This window comes from Corvus hawaiiensis, chromosome 11 (genome assembly GCF_020740725.1).
Source record: "Corvus hawaiiensis isolate bCorHaw1 chromosome 11, bCorHaw1.pri.cur, whole genome shotgun sequence".
In the NCBI taxonomy this organism is placed as follows: domain Eukaryota; kingdom Metazoa; phylum Chordata; class Aves; order Passeriformes; family Corvidae; genus Corvus; species Corvus hawaiiensis.
Window position 1 is genome coordinate 9,166,805 of NC_063223.1, and position 21,044 is coordinate 9,187,848.

General features: G+C 41.5%; 1 protein-coding gene across 28 annotated transcripts in view; it reads left to right on the forward strand.

Annotated features, from left to right (window-relative positions):
• MAGI1 (membrane associated guanylate kinase, WW and PDZ domain containing 1) overlaps nucleotides 1-21,044 on the forward strand; it is a 335,447-nt gene that overhangs the window by 310,276 nt on the left and 4,127 nt on the right. For 6 of the 28 annotated variants that reach the window (XM_048316048.1, XM_048316059.1, XM_048316054.1 and 3 more), the window contains 9 exons: nucleotides 637-714; nucleotides 3,365-3,456; nucleotides 4,375-4,567; nucleotides 7,821-8,114; nucleotides 11,269-11,472; nucleotides 15,998-16,088; nucleotides 16,204-16,267; nucleotides 17,265-17,411; nucleotides 18,556-18,694. In XM_048316048.1, coding sequence (XP_048172005.1) covers nucleotides 637-714; nucleotides 3,365-3,456; nucleotides 4,375-4,567; nucleotides 7,821-8,114; nucleotides 11,269-11,472; nucleotides 15,998-16,088; nucleotides 16,204-16,267; nucleotides 17,265-17,411; nucleotides 18,556-18,694 — 1,302 coding nt within the window. Of the gene's footprint in view, nucleotides 1-636; nucleotides 715-3,364; nucleotides 3,457-4,374; nucleotides 4,568-7,820; nucleotides 8,115-11,268; nucleotides 11,473-15,997; nucleotides 16,089-16,203; nucleotides 16,268-17,264; nucleotides 17,412-18,555; nucleotides 20,564-20,668; nucleotides 20,758-21,044 lie in introns of those variants that run through there. The other 22 variants (XM_048316068.1, XM_048316075.1, XM_048316076.1 and 19 more) reach the window with 13 other exon arrangements.

Consider the following 21,044-nt stretch of genomic DNA (forward strand, 5'->3'; position numbering starts at 1 on the left):
TACTTTGCTGAATCTGGGCCTTAAATATTTTGTGCTTTGCCAAGCTATGAGTCACTGAAAGTGCTGCTGCCTCAAATGAGCCAGTGACTAAAGCAAACTCATACTGATCATTCTTGAATCCATCTTATGTTGAAACTGATGTCACACTAGGCAGAATTTTGTTGTATATAACATGTTAACATTTGCATAGTAAAGTTTGATAAAAATGATCTGTAGTTAAGCACTGTGTTCATTGTTTGTCACCACGCATTTAGAATTTCTTTTAATATTAGACAAAGATATTTCCATTTGGAAAACTAACTCGTGTCATGAAGGGGAAGGGGTTTTTGTAGAAAAGTGTATTTAAGGTGTTGTCACAAAATTCTTCCTTTAAGAAGAACAAAGGAGGTTTATCAAATATACCTGCATGCATGTTCATAAATGTATAAATTCAAGTATGTGTGTATTTTATATCTACACGTGCCCAGGCATGTGCAGAGAGATGTGAAACTTAGTATGTCATAATCCATAGTAGCTATAACCTTAACAAATTGTGCATGAAAGCCTAACGTGACCCATAAAGTCACAATTAATTAAATGAACTAATAAGAAAGCAGATACATTAAGCTTTGCAAAATTGTAAAATTAATATTACAGCTATGTCACCTTCACCTGCAACTGGACTGAGCAAGGGTGAGAGAGAGAGAGAAATCAATTCCACGAGTTTTGGAGAATGTAAGACTGTGCCAAGAATGTATCTGTGTCTTGTGATGTCTTGTTGTGGTGTCACTGCTGCTCTGTGGCGGGGGGCTCTTCATCACCAAGGGAGTCTGGCAGGGCCATATCCCAAGGTTAGCCACCGAGGGGCAAAGTCTGGCTTTACTGTCCTGGCTGGATGGCGTAGGTGGCAGGGGGTGGGTGTATTGTGTTCCTGTCTCCTTCCTGAGTTTGCCCACATGGCTCATCAACAGGGCTGTGTCACCCAGCTTTCCAGCCATTCACAGAACTCTTCTTACTACTTTTGCACTGCTCTCCAAATGGTCTGATTTAATTTGGGACAGGCAGACTGCTGTTAAATTTTACCCATTTGGGCTGTGTACATGTTTGATCAGTCAGACATGCTTGAGATCAGTCAAGGTGCAGGGCTGCAATGAATGATTCCTAGAGGCCATTTTTCATTCATTTTCAACGAAGTTTCAGCAGCACCATGTTCCCTTTAAGTAAGGAAAGTGGCTCCTCTGAAGTGCAGCTGAATAATGGGAGAACCTAAAATAATTCTCCAGTATGGAACCTCAGAGGGTCTCACCTCTGAAGCTCTGAGGTAGATGGGTGTTCTGGATTGTGCCAGTGAATCACTGCCCTGCAGAGCTGCTGCAAAAAGTGGTAAAAGGAGCTTTGTACTCATTCTGTGTAAGGGTTTGTTGTCTGTATGTCTGTTGTATCTGTGTTCCACCTTGCTGTAATCCTTCCAGTGGGAGGAGCTCTATGTGAAAGAACTGGCTTCTTTGGGGTTAGACTTGTCTATTTTTGTTGCTTTGGTCTGATACGACTGGTCCAGCCTGGCCTGCTGTTCCCTCCAGCGGCATTAATAGTGTAGCTGGGACTCAAACCAGGGCCATACGGCATCGTTCAGTGAGACTGGAGGGGTGACAAATGGGAGGTGTTGAGAGGTGCCAAGGCCACGGGCCCACGCAGGAACTCTCTGCAGAAGCCACTTTACCTCTGACAGATCCAACACACACTATTAATTGTTTGGGGCCAGCCTTTGCCAAAATAGCCTTTGAAGGGCTGGAGAGATGCTCCCGACTGTGTCTGCTTGTCATGCTCCCCTCACTGAAGGCAGTGACAAACAGCAATTAATTCATTGTCTGAATTTTGTTGTGCTGCACGTCTGTGCGTGGCGAGCTGCCTTCAGCCAGAGGAGATGAGCCACACAGGCACCCGGCGTGTTCATCACCTGAACACTCTGTAATTGTGTCTGGACAAAAATCAGTCTCTAATTCAGTGAGGGCACGGGTGTTAAGCTTAGCTTATAATTGCAGGTAATTAAAATGTGGCAATATTATCTGTAAAGCCAGTTTAAATGAAAATGTCGAAGCAGACATCTGTACCTTAGCATTCACCTATTTGTTTAATTTTTAGTATTCCCAGTTCTTCAATTCATTTTATATTGAAGAGAGACCCTCAGAGGTAACCAAAAGTCTTAACACTGACAAGCATCAGAGCAGACCCAAATTTTTGCACTAAGCACAGACAGCATAAAATCCAGTTGGGGCCCAATCTGACATTCCCTGATGCCAGTGGAAAAAAACCTGTTCATAGATACAGAAAGCTAGATGATGTTTCATTAAACATGCTGCATCCTGTGTCTGAGTAGGCACTTGTTTAAATTGGATTCCTGAACGATAGACTTTGGTTTCTTTGCTGAAGTTATAGGCAGCTGACAGGTAAAGGAACAGCTTTTTATTATTGTTAATTATAAATTTTGGGAGGGGAATCATTACAAAATTAGTCAATGTTTCCGATACTATCCAATAAATATTAAATGAGCCTGAAGTTCTCTTCTGATATGATAAAATGTTAGCAATTAGTTTTGCATTTTTAAAACAGGGATGAAAGCAAGCCTGAGTAAGGTAATATAAAACATTACTGTTCAACAGTGCTTCAAGGTTAGTACTTCACTGTATGTAATATTCATTGTAAAAACCTTGCTGGTGTTCCATACTAATGAGTAGGTGAGGTTGGGCTTTTTTATGTTTCCAGCTGGTTTTATCTCTTCAGTGCTTTTGCAGAGCCTGTACACAAGCAAGTGAGAGTCAGGAGAGCTGCATTGTTTTGAGTGGAGCCCTTCTGATTTACACCAACTGGGGATCTGTGCCATAGTTATTTAAAGCAGAGTTGGTAGACAGAAAGCAAACTATGCTTGGGAAAGTTAATTAACAGTAGAAGTCATAACAAGTGGCTCTTTTGTCTCCCATGAAAGAGGAGGCAGCTGTATTGTTTCTGGCAGAGTAGTTCTCTGTTGTACACATTTATTTACTGATGATTTGGAAGAGGCTGTTGCTCTGGGTAATGATGCTAATATTGACAGAAGGAAATATTATAGTGATAAATAAATGGCAAGTCACAATTAGATACCTAGAAAGTAGAAACCACTGCATAACTTTCAATAGTGATTTAAATAATAATCCTTTAGTATTTAAAACTATAAGTTTTTATAGTTATGTCTCTATTTTTATGTAAAAATGAGGTGGTCTTCAACACCACCTCATTTAAATGTTAAAATTGCGTGGCGAATCCTTTTATGTACATCTGAGTAGTCCTGATTTGGGTAAAAAGGTGGGGTATTTTGATGAAAAATTATAGTTGTCTTCTTTTCCTTCAGTTCCAGATTATCAAGAGCAGGATATCTTTCTATGGAGAAAGGAAACCGGGTTTGGATTTAGGATTCTAGGTGGAAATGAGCCTGGAGAGCCTGTGAGTATCATGTTTTAGCTTGTGACATCTTTCAGAAACACAGCAGTAGAATGCACAGATGTGCAGAACTATGCTATAGCATCACTGCTAAAATAGTTAGTGGACTATATATATATCCTGCATCTCCTCACCTTCCCTCCAAAAACCACCCCACAACTCCATAACTGAAATGGGTTTGGCTTCTCCTTCTACTTTAATGGTGAACCAAATGTAAACACATAGGTCTTTGGACACTGAGGACAGGGTGTCCTGGTCAGGTTTGCAAGTATTTTGATCTTAGAATGCCAGGTTCTCAGGTATTAGAATGCTCAGTTCTCTCCTTGAATTCAGTTAACTTCTTTACCGTAAAACCTGTGCCTGTGGGAAGTGCCATCCTTTCATGTGCTGCACAGGTCACAGCTAGATAGTGGCAGCATAAATTACCATGTTTTTCCTTGCCAAAATTATTTTGCTCATTTATGGGGACAGAGACCATGAGTTTGTCTCATGTTAGAGTAACTCCACAGAACTCACTGAAGATAAACCAAGACTGAGTCAGTGGGCAAGTGTGTGGTGCAGAGCTTGTAAACCCTGGAGGCAACTGAAAGGGTAATTCAATCTCGGCTTCCCTGACAAGATCCTCAGTGCTTTTAACCATCTTTTTGTCTGGTCACTGTCTGGTTGGACACATTTCCCAGGGCTGTCTGTCCTTAGAGTGAATGGACTGCCTAAAGAAACAAGATGTCAATTTATTACATTTTCACAATGTGCTGTATTCACATAGAACCGCTTTCACACGAGCAACTTTCCTGACCAGCAGACATTTGTCAACAATTTCATGTCCCTACTAAATCAGGTCTAACTACAAGTGCCCCTTGCTTCCAGCTGGCTGTTGAGCTGGTTCTCACTTATCTCTCTCCTCCTCCGCTAATTCCTCAGATTTACATCGGTCACATTGTACCGCTGGGTGCTGCTGATGCTGATGGCCGCCTGCGATCGGGTGATGAACTGATCTGTGTGGATGGGACACCTGTGGTCGGGAAATCACACCAGCTTGTGGTCCAGCTTATGCAACAGGCAGCCAAACAAGGTCATGTCAATTTGACCGTGAGGCGCAAAGTGGTTTACACAGGTAGGCTGCAGTATCACCCTGCAGGGGTAGATTCTCTTGCCAGGATCCCAACTGTTCAGCAAATGGTCTAAGGGAAAAAAAAGCTTCTCCTTGTAATGCTGGGAAAACTCAGGGGATGTACTATTATTTTTCCTCTTTTGCCTGTCTTTAGTCTTTTTTGTTCCTGATCAAATAAGTTTCAAGTATTTTTTTTTTTGCAGTCAAGACTCTCTTAGTTGGCTTTCCCAAGTCTTCATAAGGTTTCTGATAAAATGGGGAACTGTGTGGTTGCAACATAAAATTTTTAGTTTGACTTATGCAGCAAACAGACACTGTGGCCGACTGCTTGTGTTTTCTGTATACTTCCCAAAATAAATGTGCAGCCTGATAGTCACCCTTAAACTGGGAGTAAGGGAAAAGATGATGAAGAGTCCACTAGGAGGAGAGGCAAGGACAGAGAGCGGGTGAGGGCACTGGTGTGTGGTGGCTGGTGTCCCAGGCTCAGGGGAAGCTTCAACAGGTAGTCAAGGGACCTCAGGATGGGAAACTAAACATTGTTGGTTCTGGTGGGCCAGGATGTTTGTCGTCACGGAATCATAGAATGGTTTGGGTTGAAAGGGACCTTGAAGATCATCCATTTGCAACCCTTCTGCCATGGGCAGGAACACCTTCCACTAGACCAGTTTGCGCAGGTCTAGAGAGGTTTCTGTATGCTGAGTTATGCTGGGCATTGTGCACATACTGCACAAGTGTAGGATCTAAATGGAAAAAAGGGAGCTGGCAGAAAGACAAAGATGCAATGAGAAGTGACACTGCCTGGTACCATTTTGGCACCCAGATGAGTGATTGAAAAGTGTCCTTATAGCAGAGAAAATGAAGACATGAGCACGAGCTTTCTAAATAACATGTGACCTTATGTTTAATACTGGAGAGTAACTTTGGAGTGCTGCCTCTCCCTTTGAGTCCCTTTAGGAACTCAGGTGTGGGATTTGCTTTACCTCACTCAAAAAAAGGGATATTACATAGCTTTTCAAGTTCAGGCATCATCAGATAAATAGGCAGTGATGTACTTTGATCTTAGAGAGAATCAAAATAACATTCAGATTGGAATTTAGGCCCTCAGTGGAAGTTAGGACTAGAAGAGCACCTCAAAAATAGCTCTGTGTTCTTATCCAGGGCTGAACACAATAATAAATAAACCCATTTCTTTCTCACTTCTCATTTCTTTACTTCTTCCCAATGTGGATTAAATGCCAGGTGATGTCTCTCCTCTAACAGCCTCTCTTTAATTCCTGACCAAGGTCTGGCAATGTGAGAGAAGCTTTAGAAGAGCTTTGGGAGGAAGGGAAAGGGCAGTTGAATTTTGGTATTGTTTTTGTGTGTAGATTTTCTATGCAGTTTTACAGCCTCCAGGCTGGAAATTACCATGAAAGATTTAGATGCATAAGATCTCTCTTGATATTTCATTCAGAGGCATGTTACTGCAGATTGAGCTATTTCTGAATCATTGCAAATGTGGACACTTACTCTAGGATAAATTATTCAGAATCCCCTCTTTCACCTTATATTTGCAGGCTTTTAAATTTCAGCATAACTCTGTAGAGAAGGCTGTTCCTGAATTTTGGTCCCTTGTTCCTCCTGTCATCTGTTTGCCAGTAGAAAAAGATTGTTCACCTAAATGGGTACTCTCTGTCTTGAGATTCATGTAGGGGGAATTTTATGCTCCTGTATTCTTAATATGAAGAATGCTATATATTTAGTACATACTTCTGAGTATATAAGTGCAGACAGGACTTCTATCCAAGGGTATTTTGAAGTCCTTTTTTTTTTTTGTATCATGATTTTACAGGTTTAGATTTTGTTTGCCATCCATTTTCTTGCTGATGCTTTTAAGATCTTCAACTTAATTTTGATTCACCAAACTGGAGAAGTGACCTGATTAGCGGAGGCAGCCATTCAGCAGGGACAAGTGCAATATGCTGCTCTCAGCTGCACAAATGGGCTGCAGAGAACAGGCTGAGTAATGAGAAGTGGAAGTTATTGTGGGCCACAAGCTTTACACTGAGGTTGGCTCAGGTGAAGAAAAACACTGTGCTGGGGTGTAGGCAGGGGGGAACTCTCCTGATTTCCCAGCAGATGATGGCTTAGTGCAATATGGTCCAGCACTTCAAGAAAGACATATTTGAGTTGGAGAGAGCCCAACTGGAGGGAGTCCAGAGGACCAGGGAAAATAAGGAGAGCTCTAGAAAACATGGTCTGAAAGGAAATGTTGAACAAATTTTGATTCTTTAGCTTAAAGCAGAAGAGGGGGAGGAGGTATTAAACTCCCCAGGACTATAAGAGGCTGCTACAAAGAGGAAGGGAGTAATATGTTCTCCATATGCCTGTTAGATAGCACTAGAAATAATAGCCTTATGTAGCAGCAGGGAAGATTTAAGTCAGATATTGCAACCAATAGATTGCCTGGGGAGATATTTAACAGCTGATTAGACAAACATCTGTCAGATCTGACATGAAGTATAGTTGGCCCTCACTCGAGCAGAATCTGGACTAAGCAATTTTTTTGAGATTTCTTCAAGCCTTGTGGTAGCTGATTAGATTTTAAACTAATACCCCTTCCAACTTCAGTTGCTGTTAAACAACTGTTTAATATTAATGTTAACAATGTTTAATGGTTTCCTCTGTCTGTACCAGACTGTACAGATGATAGTTGCTGGTTCTTCTATCGAGCAAAGTTTGGTTCGCAAGTTGTTTTGCTCATGTTCAGCAGTTGTTATTACTAAAGATCCTATTAATCAAAGGCAATCAGTGCTAACTAATTGATACTTTTGCATTTAAAACTACACAAAAGGTGGTGTTGTGAGATATTATTGTCTCTCCTTGTGGCTTGTGCATATATATGTACAACATACATATGGTTGTACATATATAACTGAAGTGGGGATGCAATAGCTAGAGGAGGCACCTTTGAACTAATGTAATCCAGGTTTAAAATGCCACAGAGCATCCAAGCACGCAGCACTACACTGGTTTAACCAGGCTGCAGTTTGGCAGTGGACAGCTTTGGCTGCATGACCACACACAGGAAAGAGTGAGCATGTGTGTGCAGTGCCGCCACTGAGCAGAGCTCTTGGTGGTGACATCTGAAAGCATGGCCATGGTGATCGATAGACTAAAGCAGATGATTTTCTTTTACCCTTTTCTCAGTAGACAGCTATTTTCAAGCACTAAATGGTGCAGCCTGCTCGAACTGGTTTTTTTCTCCCTTCCCCAGTTCCCAAGGCAGAGAATGAAGTCCCATCCCCTGCCTCCTCCCACCACAGCAGCAACCAGCCGGCCTCACTGACGGAGGAGAAGCGAACGCCGCAGGGCAGCCAGAACTCCCTCAACACGGTCAGCTCAGGCAGCGGCAGCACCAGTGGCATTGGCAGTGGTGGCGGCGGGGGCAGCGGGGTCGTCAGCACTGTGGTGCAGCCCTACGACGTGGAAATCCGCCGTGGAGAGAATGAGGGCTTCGGCTTTGTCATTGTCTCGTCAGTGAGCAGGCCTGAGGCAGGGACGACGTTCGGTGAGTCCTGCAGGTTTTTAATTGCACCTCAAGTGAGACGCAAGGTTTGCAGCAAAAGGAGGCAAGTGGGGATATGTTTAATTAAAAGTTGTGAGCGTGCCCCAATTTATGTAATTAATACCTTAATCAGAGGCAAAGAATTGGTAGGTGTTTGCCTCCTGGGTTTTGTTTGGCACTGAGTCGAGAAAAGCGAAACAAGAAATCCCAACCTGAAGAGCTAAAATGCCACCAATGGCAATTCCTGATGCTCGCTTTCTGGGAGAGCCTCTCTGGGGTTTGCTCTCAGAGGAGCAGCTGGGTATCCTCCCAGTGATGCTTTTGCCAGTGCAGAAATGTAGCAGGTGGAATGAAATATGTCTTGTGATGGTGGAATCAAGCCAGTTGATTTAAAAGCAGTAACGCTTAAACTCATTAACTTCTCTTTGGCAATCAGGGTTGTTCTGATCATCATTATGGAGTGAGCATGCTGATAGCTGGAAAGTTTTAATTAATAGTGCTTGCTGATGAGACATAAAATGAGGAATACTGTTAAAAAACCAGAATGATTCTTTTACCCGTTTCACCTCTTCCCAAATCCATTTCTTCAGAGTAGGAAGAAATTGAGTTTAAGCTGTGTAACATGTACTATCCTGACCTAACAGAGGTGGTCATGGTTTCTGTCTGAAGAGAATCTTTCTGCTAGGCAGACACCCATTTCCAGGGGTTGCTGCAAAGGAGATGTGCATAAGCTGGTTTTGCAAATATGCCCGGAACAGCCTGTACTCAAGCAGAAGTGTCATTGCAAGGAGGAAACCAGTCAGAGATGCTATTTTCTTCCCTTTCCATCTCCTCCAAAAGGAGGCCAGAGGCAGCATCCACTGGTACTTTGTAAAGGAAGGTGTTCCCTTAGTCTATGGCACATGATAGGGGTGGAGGGAAAGGAAACACACAGCACTGCCTTGGCCATCTTCATAGTGCCTCCCACAGCAGTGTTGTGGTTTGCAGGGAAAGTGCATTGCAGGCTCCCTGTGCAGCTTGAGTGTTCCTGGGGCACGCAGGTGCAAGAAGGGGCCTTTCCCTCTTTCTCCTAGGCTTTATTTTCTGACATTTATTGCCATTGCCCGTCAGTGACACCCTTAGTAATACATCAAGGGAGCACCACCTCCTTTGCTGATATTGATGTAGAACAGGTTATTTTTAGCACTGTTCTGGACAGTCTGGCAGCAGAGATTTCAAGGGGGAAATATGTAGTACAAAACTAGTGCATTGAGTTCTGTCAGTTCTCAGGTTCTAGGCTCTCACACTGTCCTTGCTGCTGGGAACTGCTCTTCCAAAATAGGTGTTTTGGTGCCAGAACACAATGCTGTAATATAAAACAGATTAAATTGAACACAGTCTAGAACAGAGGGAGTGCTTTTATCTTCTGAACGGATTTGCAGATGTGTAAATAACTTTTACTGTATGAAGACTATGCTGTAACTCTTCTCTGCAGAGAAACCTTGACCTGAGTTTGTAAAAAGTTGTGTTTGCTTTAGCCCAAAATACTTGCTAACTGGAAGTTTTCTGTGCAGGGGCTCCCAAGGAGATCTGTTGATCTGTGACTGTTTTTCCTTTAATTTTTTTCAAGTATATTCAGCTTTTTCCTAATACTCCGCATGAGATCTGTTCCCTCTGCTGTCTGGTGCTTGCTCTGGACCTGCTTTGTAGTTTTTTGCATTCATGGGTAGTATTTAGAGATGGGCCAAACTGGTTCTAAAACCCACCTTGATCACTTTGGTGTGGGCTCTGCCATCTGTGTTCAGTGGATTGGATAGAGTAGATCATATCCTCAAAACAGCCTGCAAACTGGATGGGGTTTTGTATTACCAGAAAGAGAAACTTTCTGGTGTCATAGTAAAATAAAAAAGATCTCTCTAATGTTTGTAACTAATATTAACACTTTTTGCCAGTTTTCATCGCATCTTTCCAACCTCGCATGTCCTTGCCTTTTCTTCTTTATGGTCTTTCTAGTGTTGTCATGTGCGTATATCTCTAAAACTACTGACCAAATAAAGACTACAGCAGAGATGGGAAGGTGCATCTTGAGGGCGAATGTATTGTGGATGCAAAGTGTGAGATGACCACTCTGTGTACCCCATGGCTTTAACCATGTGCTGTGTGCCCCAAGGCCTCTTGGCCTCCCACGTAAAGGAGCTGTAGAAAAGCTCACTGGATTTATCTGAGTAATGCTGTGTGTTCCAGTTCTGCATGTTATGGACAACCCTGTGCTTTTCAAACAAAACAACTGCATGGAACAGGAGGAGAATTTTGTCTCCAGAACGCATTCATCCTAAAGTGCTCTCACTCTGTGTGTCAGACATCTCAATGGTTTTGTGTGTGGTTTTAGAGGTATTTGAATGAGGAGGTCCTTATTCCTTCTCTGTTCCTACCTTGTGCCATCTAAGATCATAAGAGGGGAAGGGTTAGTAGAGGCTGAGGTGGGTGCCAGCACCAAACAGGTTACCTTTGTCAGTCTTGGCCCATCTGTAGTGGTCCTGTGCCTTCCCTGGTAGTACCTTTATTCACAATGGAAAAAAATGTTTCGTGTTGCTTCCCCATCCAGCGCTGATAGAGTGGATCTGTGTGGTAGACAGGGAGCCACACTCCCTCCTAGGCCTAGAATGATTTTATCTTTCTAAACGGAGAAAGAACAAAACATTGGCAGAAGCTTGAACAGCAGTTGGCTTTAGAGGAGCACTAGAGAGGCTGACACCGATGTAATATTGGAGGAGAAAGGTTGAGTTTTCTACAAATAGTTTTGATTTTTTCCTTCAAAAACAAAATCAGATTTGGGTTATGATGAGGCTGCTAAGTGCAGTTGTAAAAATAAAAAATCTCACGATTTATTAACAGAAACCCACTTGGGGGGAGTTTTGAGTAATTAACAAAACACCTTTTTGTGGAAGAAGTAAAGTCTTGTGCGCTCATACTAGTTGATTGCCAATGTTTTGAACACTGGCAGCAAAGCTATCCTATAATAACTTTTGCTTGATGCATTAATTAATTAACCCTTAACCTTCTCTTTCCCTTTTCAACCCTTTTTTTCCTTTTCCCCTTCACCATATTCCCACATATGTAAACAATAAAAAAACCAAACCAAAACAAAACAAAAACAACCCCCAAACCAATACAAAAGCGGGAAATGCATGTGTGGCCATGCCTCACAAAATAGGTCGGATAATTGAAGGGAGCCCCGCAGACCGCTGTGGAAAGCTGAAAGTAGGCGACCGGATCTTGGCCGTCAATGGGTGCTCCATCACCAACAAGTCGCATTCAGACATCGTCAACCTCATTAAGGAAGCGGGAAACACCGTCACCCTGCGCATCATTCCAGGAGATGGTAAAGTATCTCTTTCCTGCCGTCTTACCTGACCCTCTTCTTGGTTCTGTGTCCCCGGGCTTTTTCTGTCACTTGGAGCTGCAAAGTCATGGAGGATTCGATTTCCACTCCCACTTTGGGAATTAGCAGTGAGGGAGGTCATGAGTCTGCCATAGTTTTATTTTTTGTTTCTTTTTATAGAGATGGTTGGTTTTTAACAGGAAGGTGCTGATTCAACATTAAGAAAATAATATTCCATTCCATGTATCTGCTTAAAATGTTCTTCCATAAATTTGATGGATCTCTCAATACACTTCGGTTCGATTCTTAGCTTAATAATGCAGCTTTAGAGTATTTGGGAATCACTTGTTAGTATGTGGGATTCCTGAAGCTTTCAATAGACACAAGCAGGCTGTAGAGTAAAGAGATTACAGAAAGGGATAAACACTTTGACATGTTTTAAGCTGTTTTAAAAGCAGATTTGTTTTTATTCTGGGTAAGTTGCTTTGGAAGCGAGCTCAGTACATTTTTAATGACTGCTTAAATGGTGATGGTTCTGCAGCTGCATTTTAAGAGTTACCCTAGACAGGATCTCAGTGTTTCAGATGAGAGGGAATGTGCAGGATCCCTAATAATAAGCTGACACTTGGTGCTGATTTCAGGTCACTGAAGTATTTAATAAAAATAAGGATTTGTGCTATATATCAGTTTCATTAAATTAATCCCACTTGATGCCCAGATAGGAACTGATCAGAAACCTGGTAAAGTATCTTCAGCAGAACTAAAATTGCTGTGGTTCTACATTCTAAGCATTTTCTTTGTTTACTGTGCTTCTCTGCCATGGATGGGTTCAAAGTGAAAGCTTGTTGGGCAGAAACCTTTCCACATTGCTCCCCACAGACCAGGATGAGAAATGATCTGGTTATAAATTATTTCTGTTTAGGGTGATCTGTTTTGCACAAAAGCCTTATTTTCCTACTGTCTAGTGGGTAGGAGGTCAAATGGTATATGATCCTCTGCTGCTTGCCGCAAATAGGGTGTTCATGAATAATAAAATGGCTGTGAATCAATCTACCATCTGAGCTGGCCTGTGCATGCCTGTTTTGGAAGATAAACTGAGAGAATTGTTCATTACCTGTATTTTAGTATCTGATAAAAAGGAAGGTGAATCTTTAAATAAATAAAGGGCTTATTTTCTAAAAAAGCAAAACCATCTAAGAAATAAGCAACTTTTGAATGATTTAAGAATTTTTTAAGAATGTAACCTCCTGACATAAATGCTCAGCCAGTCTTGCTCATGCAGTTATGTGTCCCAAATATCACGTAAATTGCTTAGGTTAGGGAAACATGTACTTGTGATTGACATCATGTATTCCTGGAGAAGATGGAAAGCTGTTCTTTGGGGAAGGAATCAACTCTGCTTTCATAGCAATTCAGACTTAAGTCTTTTTACTTACTGTCACTTCGAAATTCCAAGTCAGATTGCCAGCTTTGCATAGTATTACCTACATTTATTTTCCAAAAGACAGTAAGACCCAACACTCTCAGAATCCCTGAGGGATTTGCCCTAAAACCCCATGAGATACAAGAAATTGGTCTCAGTGTTGTTTTCTTTTTGATGTCTTTGTACGCTTTTCTTGATTTGTTGTTTCCTTTTGCTTTCTTTTGAGTGCTTTTTTGGCAAACATAAATGGTCTGTGTGCTTCAAGGAGGGGGGAGCATAAATCAGAAGCCACTCGTCAGATAAACATGAAACTGAGGCTCATCACAAGACTCTCAAACTCACACTGCTAATCTTTTCTAACATTATTAAAAACACCAAGTTTTTGCTTTGTAATAAGTCTTGCACAAGTTAATTGCCACAGACCACTGCAGGATTGTATTTGCAATGAAATTATGATGCTTTACCCCACTTCCAGCAGATGCAAGGATACAGAGTGCTGGAAAGGGACAAGCTTAGATTAGGCATGTAATTGTTGACTGGAGTTTTAGGGCAGAACAGGGCAAGGAATCAATGAAATATGTAGGGTTTAGAACATGCAATTATAATTGTATTAAAGATAATTTTTGCTATATTCTGTTCCAGTTTTGCATGGTGGCTGGCATGTGTCCTGGACCAGTGTCTAAAACACTGGCAAAATTATGCACAATTCCTGACTCATGGGATAGGGTGAGCTAAAGATAGATGCAGTACAGTGGTGTGAAGATACATCTGCACCAAAGATATGTTGTTGCTCTGCTTGGTATTATTAGTGTGACCTACTAAAGGGTAGGAATCTTGCATTCTCTTTGAAGCCCATATTCATCTGATCTCCAAATATTTGTGGAGGATTTCAGAGGCTTTTTTTCTGGATGAATACAGAACGCTTAACCATGTCTTGGGGTTTTGTTACGTAGGAGACAGATTTTAACATCAAGGAGTCTTTACAAAATAAACATAATTATTTCTTAAACCCCAACAGTATAACTACATGTAGGGACGTCTCCTTACACAAGCCAGCTGTCAGTGGCATGTCATCACAAGGGTGTGGTTTGGTCATGCCTACCCTGAGAGGTACAGGCAGGAGCCTCTCTTGCTTTCTGAGCCGCTGGACACAAGCCAGCTCTGGTCTGGAAGATGTTTCAGCTCCATATGCTGAGGGTTTGAGCATGTTAACTTGGGCACAGCACTGCAGGCAAAGGAGCTGTGTTCTTGTTGCACCCATCTGTTTAAGTGGTTCTTCTTTTTCTCTGTCCCTTTTCCTGAATTTCCCTTGACATGCAAATACCTACAGAAAAAAAAAAAAGCTTCCCCTTATCTAGATTTCTCCAGAATTAAAATAAATCCATGAAGTAAATTAATGTCCTGGCACCAAGTAAGCCCAGGACCACCACATGGTCAGGCAAAACCCCTCCCATTTCTGCAATTTTGTGTTACAGCCGGACTCTGTTTAATAATGGCAGATTTCTCCATAGCCAGTAAAATGAATTAGTGGATGCCTTTAGCTTGAGAGGCAAACAAGGGCAGGGTAGAAGACCTGATAATTTTATCTTGGAGAGGCAGATGTTTGCATCCAATTTTTGTCACTGTTGTCTTAGTGGTTGTGTATTCAGTTTAGATTTTGGTCTGGAAAGGTGGATCATGGTCAGTATTTTGTAGTTACTTGCAGTCTGTGGTTCTGTCCTGGTGCAGTGGGTATAGGCACAAAGAGGGGGTCTCCTGTGTGCAGAGCCGTTCTGCAAAGGAGCCAGTGCCTGCCACTGCAGTGGCTTTATCTGGGAATGCCATGTCTGATGAGTGGGTGTTTCTGCTGACTGTGCCCATCATTTTCCAAGTGCAACCAACACAATTGTTGAACATTTTGTGTTGGAAACCCCCAACACAGAATGTGTGGTTAAGCACCATCAAGGTATATGGAGTACCACCGAGACTTCCTCTGAAGTCAAACTCCCACGGGAGGGGAAGGCTGATTGCGGGAACTGCTGACTTCTGGAGCAATTCAGCATTTGAAACTCTTCAGTACTAATATCAGTTCAGGATTGGCACAATACGTAGTTCTGGAAAATATGTTGATTTCAATACGGAAGAGTTCCGGGTCTGTGTTGCTAATATTTGGCTAACGGCATTGACATGACCTTAATTTTAGGCAGAATTTTAAATGAGTTTGGGGTTAACTCTGGTCCTACTGAAGTCTGTGATACAGCTCCAGAATGACAAGGGAACATTTTGCCCTGCCATACTGTGAGGGACATCTACATAGGCACTTTTGAGTTGCTCCCATCTCAGTTGTGGGGGTAGCAGGAGACAGGAACTCTCCTTAGAGCCCCTCCTTCCATGCCTAAATAAATACAGAATTTGCACAGGCTAATGCTGAGCTGAGAGCCCTTTACTTTACCATGGCAGAAGCTAAGCTTAGAAGTTACTCCTGCTCTCTGTATTCTCTCAGTGCACCCTTTTGTAAGTGCTACCCAGAGTTGTTGATGCATTTGGTACAGGTGGCTCCAAGCTCCTGCTTTCAGTACGCAGGCAGCAGTGGGTTTTATTTCAAAGAAGGATTTCAGTTAAATTTGGATTTTAGCCACATTCAAAATCACCTTGTGAGGTATTGGATAAGAGCCACATCTCAATTCTACTGGAGATGGCTGTTCCTGATGGAGGAAGGACTGATAAATTTGTAATCCCTGGAATAATTATAGCTACTATAAAATTAATCCACCCAACCAATATTTGGAGACTTAATTGATTGGAATTGTCTTTAGACAATAGACAAAACACTGTTCAATCATTCATCTACAAGTGAGTCTTCATGAGTGTGTCTAATGGTCAGGGGGTTTCCAATTCAGATTTCCTAATTTAATTTTTTTTTTCACTTTTGAATTGAGTGTACAGTTTCATATACATACTTACTATATTAATTTGGGGAATTAAGAAATTTTATCCTATCTCAAATTCTATAAAAACAACGTAATGATGCTTTTCAGTGAAATGCTTTTGCGAAACTCTTTTTTTCTTTCAGTGAATAGCCAATGGTCTTCCCTCATAATAAAAACAAAATCTATTTTGCAGAATCCTCCAATGCTACTTTATTGACCAATGCAGAAAAAATTGCTACAATCACAACTACACATACTCCTCAGCAAATACCACAGGAGACCAGGTCAGATTGTTTTCCTCGAGGAGGGCATCTTGACATGCTCTCTCTTCGGTTACTTATTCATCATTTTCACATCCCATGAGCTGTATTTTTCCTCTCTTTCTCTCATTCGTTACAGCAGGAACAACACCAAACCAAAGCAGGAATCCCAGTTTGATTTCAAACCACCCCAAGCAGCACAGGTAAGGAGTACGTCTCTAATTGTTTTGCTTACCACAGACTGTTGTTTCCAATCTGCTTGAGGGCTATGTTCAAATATTTCCCTTGAAAATTCCTACTGAGAAGCTGCTCTCCCTCAATCTGCTGAAACGAAAGAGGAATTTGCTGATTAGTTTCTAAATATGTGTTGCTGTTGTTTCAGCTGAGAGACATTTCCAACATGTTCTCCTTGAGACTTTGAGGGAGTGAAAATAAAGGAAAAAAAAGCTGACATTTTTAGGGCAGCCATAATTTATGTGTTTGTTTATTGAACTGTGTATTTTGAGGGGCATCTCCAGAAAGTATTGTTGTGTGCAAATGGTAAATTCAGAGAATAAAAAAGAGGAAAACTTAATAAGGGGCGATAGCTGAAGTGTTCCAGCTTGCACAGATGGCATCTTATTAGAGAGATTATCTATCTCACTGTTAACTTTCCTTGCCACTGGCCATCCCAGACGTAACATCCTCCATTAGGGACTTCAAAACATCCCCACAGTAGCATTTGAGAAAAACAATGCAAAGGCTTCTGAGCTTCTTGCAAACAAATAGATTATATGGTAACAAAACGAAAAGCCAGCACCATGGCACAGGCTCACCCCAGGTGCCATTAGACATTGCACTAAAGCTGGCACTGGAAGGGAGATTGTCCTCACCTTCCCTGGTTGATAGAACCTTTAACCACCTTCACAAAATATCCCCTCCTGCCGTGGGCACAGGAGGTGGTGTGTAACAGGAGTGCCCAAAAATGCACCACAGGACATGGCCAAGCCCACTCATTCCAACAGCCCTTCACCAACCACCAGAACTCCAAATTGCAAAGTGGGGTCTGAGGAAGCAGCAAATCCTGGTCTGTGTGTGAAAATACAACTGTTTTTCCATTTCTTATTATTACTGACAAAACACTGGTTGAGTAACTTTAACATGAGAGCGTCCCTCTCACAACTTTGTGTTCAGTTATGCGTTTGCTGTCTTTCTCTCCAGCAGGACCAAGACTTTTACACTGTTGAGCTGGAAAGAGGAGCCAAAGGGTTCGGCTTCAGCCTGCGAGGTGGACGGGAGTACAACATGGATCTGTATGTGCTGCGGCTCGCTGAGGATGGTCCTGCTGAGAGATGTGGGAAAATGAGGGTATGCACAAACTGACTTTAAAACCACATTTCTTTGGAATAAGCTGACTTCCCTGCCTCTCCTTTCTGCTGTGCCAGCTGAAAGGGAAATTTAATGTGAACTGAAAGTGGTTCCTACTTACTTCTGCTGATGGCATCTGTCATTCTTGGTACGCAGTCTATAGCAGTGTGTGTTCAGTGGAAGACTTTATGCCCTTCTTCCAACACTGCTTTCCAAATTCTAGTACATGATCTGTTGTTTAAAGCCTAAGGGGGATACATGGAGCAGTGAAAATGTAACAGCCACAGTCTTTGCCTGCTAGTGGACAGAGAGAAGACAGAACAAGTCTATGGTCCATGGGTTACAAAATTATGATGTAGGTTTTGATTAACATTAATTGTTAACTTCACATTATCAGCTAAATGACAAACATTATAACAAGGGAATATGTTATAAAATGCCTACTGAAAAATTAAATTGCAAGGTTTTATGTACTCCTTGGACCTCTGTTAGAGAATGCATTATAACTTTCCCACATACATTGTCGTCTCCAGATATGTCATGTGAAGGGCATTTTCAAAATTCTTGTGCTAGGGGTAGATCTATGGGTCCAAAATTTTTGCTGATGCAAATATGATGAAAAATCAGTGCTGCCCTGTGAAAGTCAATGCTTTGACAAGCTCTTCCAAGCACTGTTTTCTTCTCCTGATAAATGATTATATTTACAAAATCAGCTTTGCTGATTCATAGTAGGTATCTATATCCAAGTAAGAAACAGATCTGAAAAAGCTCTGTGAACATCCCAGTTGGAGCAGACTGTGAAACAAGCAACCACTTTGACTGAAGACTTTACAAATAATCAAAATTAAATAAAATAGCACCAGTTCTAGCACTCCACTTACTATTGAGCAATACAGTAATTGCAATGTGATTTTGCAGAACAGCAGTGAAATATTTTGATACCTCAAGCGTTCTCCATTGTCTTCATGTCTCCCAGACTCCTGCACACTGGGCACTGTGGATGGTCACTGGAAGGAGTTGGGCATATTTAGCTTCACCTGGTGCATAGTTGTTCCAGCTTTGCTATGGCCACTGTCTCGTGGTGTGCTGGTGTGGACTCTCGTGGGGACTTGTTCCTAATCTTAGTCTCTTATTACGTTGGCAGATTGGTGATGAAATCTTAGAGATCAACGGAGAAACTACCAAGAACATGAAGCACGCTCGGGCCATCGAACTGATTAAAAATGGTGGCCGCAAGGTCCGCCTGTTTCTGAAACGTGGAGATGGCTCTGTCCCAGAATATGGTGGGTCAAACTATGAAAACATTCCTTTCTTCCCTGGCATCACTCCATGAATGATTTGTCTCAAGATCTGAAGCGGGAATTCTTTTTTATTTTCCTTTCTCACCAGTGTCTTACCAACCTTTGCAACATATAATTGCCTCGCTTGTGCTGAATTTTCTACACATTTCATCCTTTGCTTGCTTCCATGGACTTGGGGCACAGTGTAAGGCAAGATCATCATAGCAGTATTTTTTGGTGATCAGAGAGGAAAGCAAAACAAAACAAACCTTATTGTCTTGTCCAGCCAAAAAAGGAAGGTCACTGAACTGTGCCAAACTGTTTCTCAGCGGCTGAATTGTTGTTTCACATAGGTCTCTTCTTCTAATCAATGCAAAAACTGGGATCCCGAATTACTATTCTGAAGCAGTGATTTTTTTTTTTTGTTTAGGTTTCTCTCTTAGTTCATGTCTGTCTCCATAGACATGAATGCCAAGATGGCTTTTGAGATTTTTGCCTTTCCTTAATATTTATGTAAATATTTATAAAGTTATTTGAGAAAAAGAAGGGGGGAAAAAAAGCTTTACTGCAAAAATATATTGATTTGGCCTCCTGAGCCCTTTTCTCCCCCTTTAAACAGTCTGCTGGTTTCAACAAATTAATTAGTAAGGTCTGAAAAGGTGAGGAGGTTATGAAAAGGTGCTCTTGTGTCTCTCTTGGGGGAAACAGTCAGTACTCGTTTCCTACTAAGAATTGCATTAGATTTCCTTTTCTTCCCCTGGAGGTTGGATTGCTGGGTGGCTTAACGTAGCACACTATTTAATATTATAATTATGTCTTATTTATTTGAGATAATTGTCAAATATTGTGCCCTCGATGGAGGGCTACTCCCAACCAAAGGTCTTTGACGTTTCTATAGAAACTGATGATTGAAGGGATGTCCTTTATACTTTCCTCCCTGTATTTGGGTTATTTTTGTGTCAGTAAGTTCTGTGTTTATCATTCTCTCCATGCCCTAACACCAGAAACAAAACCCTTCTGCACAATTTATGAACTAGATTTTCTCTTCATTTACTGTACTACGTTTGAGAATTTCTGCTCAGTCTGCTCATTATTTAACTTAAAATGACCAATTCAGAGTATAACCAACAAACAATTGAAGTGTTTAACGATATGGAAGGGAAGTTGTGGGTTTACACTTCTGTAATATAAATAGCACACCAGAAGCTTCAATGATGGCACTGAAATTCTGTAATGTTCTTTCTACTTTTGTCTTTTCCTATACTCCTTTGGATGTACAGTACTGTATCATATGGTAGACTGGATAAATACCCTGTAAATTAAGTGCTTCACTTCTCAAAGCATAGTCTGTTGCACTGAGGATGGAAATCCATCACCAATTTTCTTTTGGCTAATGCTAACCACTAAATGTTCATTCTCCAAGCAAGGATTTAATATACAGGGGTTGCACTACTGTAAAGAGTATCCTTGTAACATTTGGGACTCCTTTCTCTCTTCGTTCTGTTCGCTGCAGTCGCAAATGGTTCCTCTAATAATGTTAAGTTCCAATATTTTTCTGACTTGATTGGAACGTGCTTCTCTATGAGGCTGTATATTTTTGTAATGAGTTTTGTACTTATTTTTAATGTTGTGGTCTCTGGTGGACTTTATTTTTCATTGTTGTTTGATTGTTAATGTTTTTTCTATGACATTCTGTGTCGCTGTTCCAGCTGTCTTTTAGAATGGATGCTCTCGTTGTCTGGGTTATTGAATCACCTCTTAGATGTCTCTTTATGTCACAATAATAACAACTGCTGTCTTTGCAGCCTTATATTTGGGTGAAGCCTAGACAATCTGACTGGAAAAATAAACTTTCTTTATTCTAAGATAAAATATGAAGATTTTTCTTTCTTTCATCTATTATAGGGAATCTAAATTTTCTACTTTTCTCTTTCTCTTTCTCTTACTTTTCTTGGTGCTGGGCTCTTCCTTCCTCAGCGATGATACCTCCTAATATCGCTGCATGTATGAGAAATGACAAGCTCGGGGAGTCTTGCTTCTACCTTATGGGCCATAATCAAACTACGGTTTGTAGCTAAAATCAATATTAGGTGTTTTTGTGCTGTGGCCTAATTCCCTCACATTGCTTTTCCGCTTCGCTATATACTATATGTACAGCAATTCATCCCGAACACCCTGCGTCCCCTGAATTGTAAGTACACACATCACAGGACATGTGTGAACCACTTGTATCTTGTGTGATAGGCAGGTTGCCACAAGCCACATGCTTACAGCCACAGAAAAGCAACATGGTCCCATCCCCAGCTGTGGCCTGAAAATGCTAGTAGTGCAAAACTGCCCACACGGGAGCTGC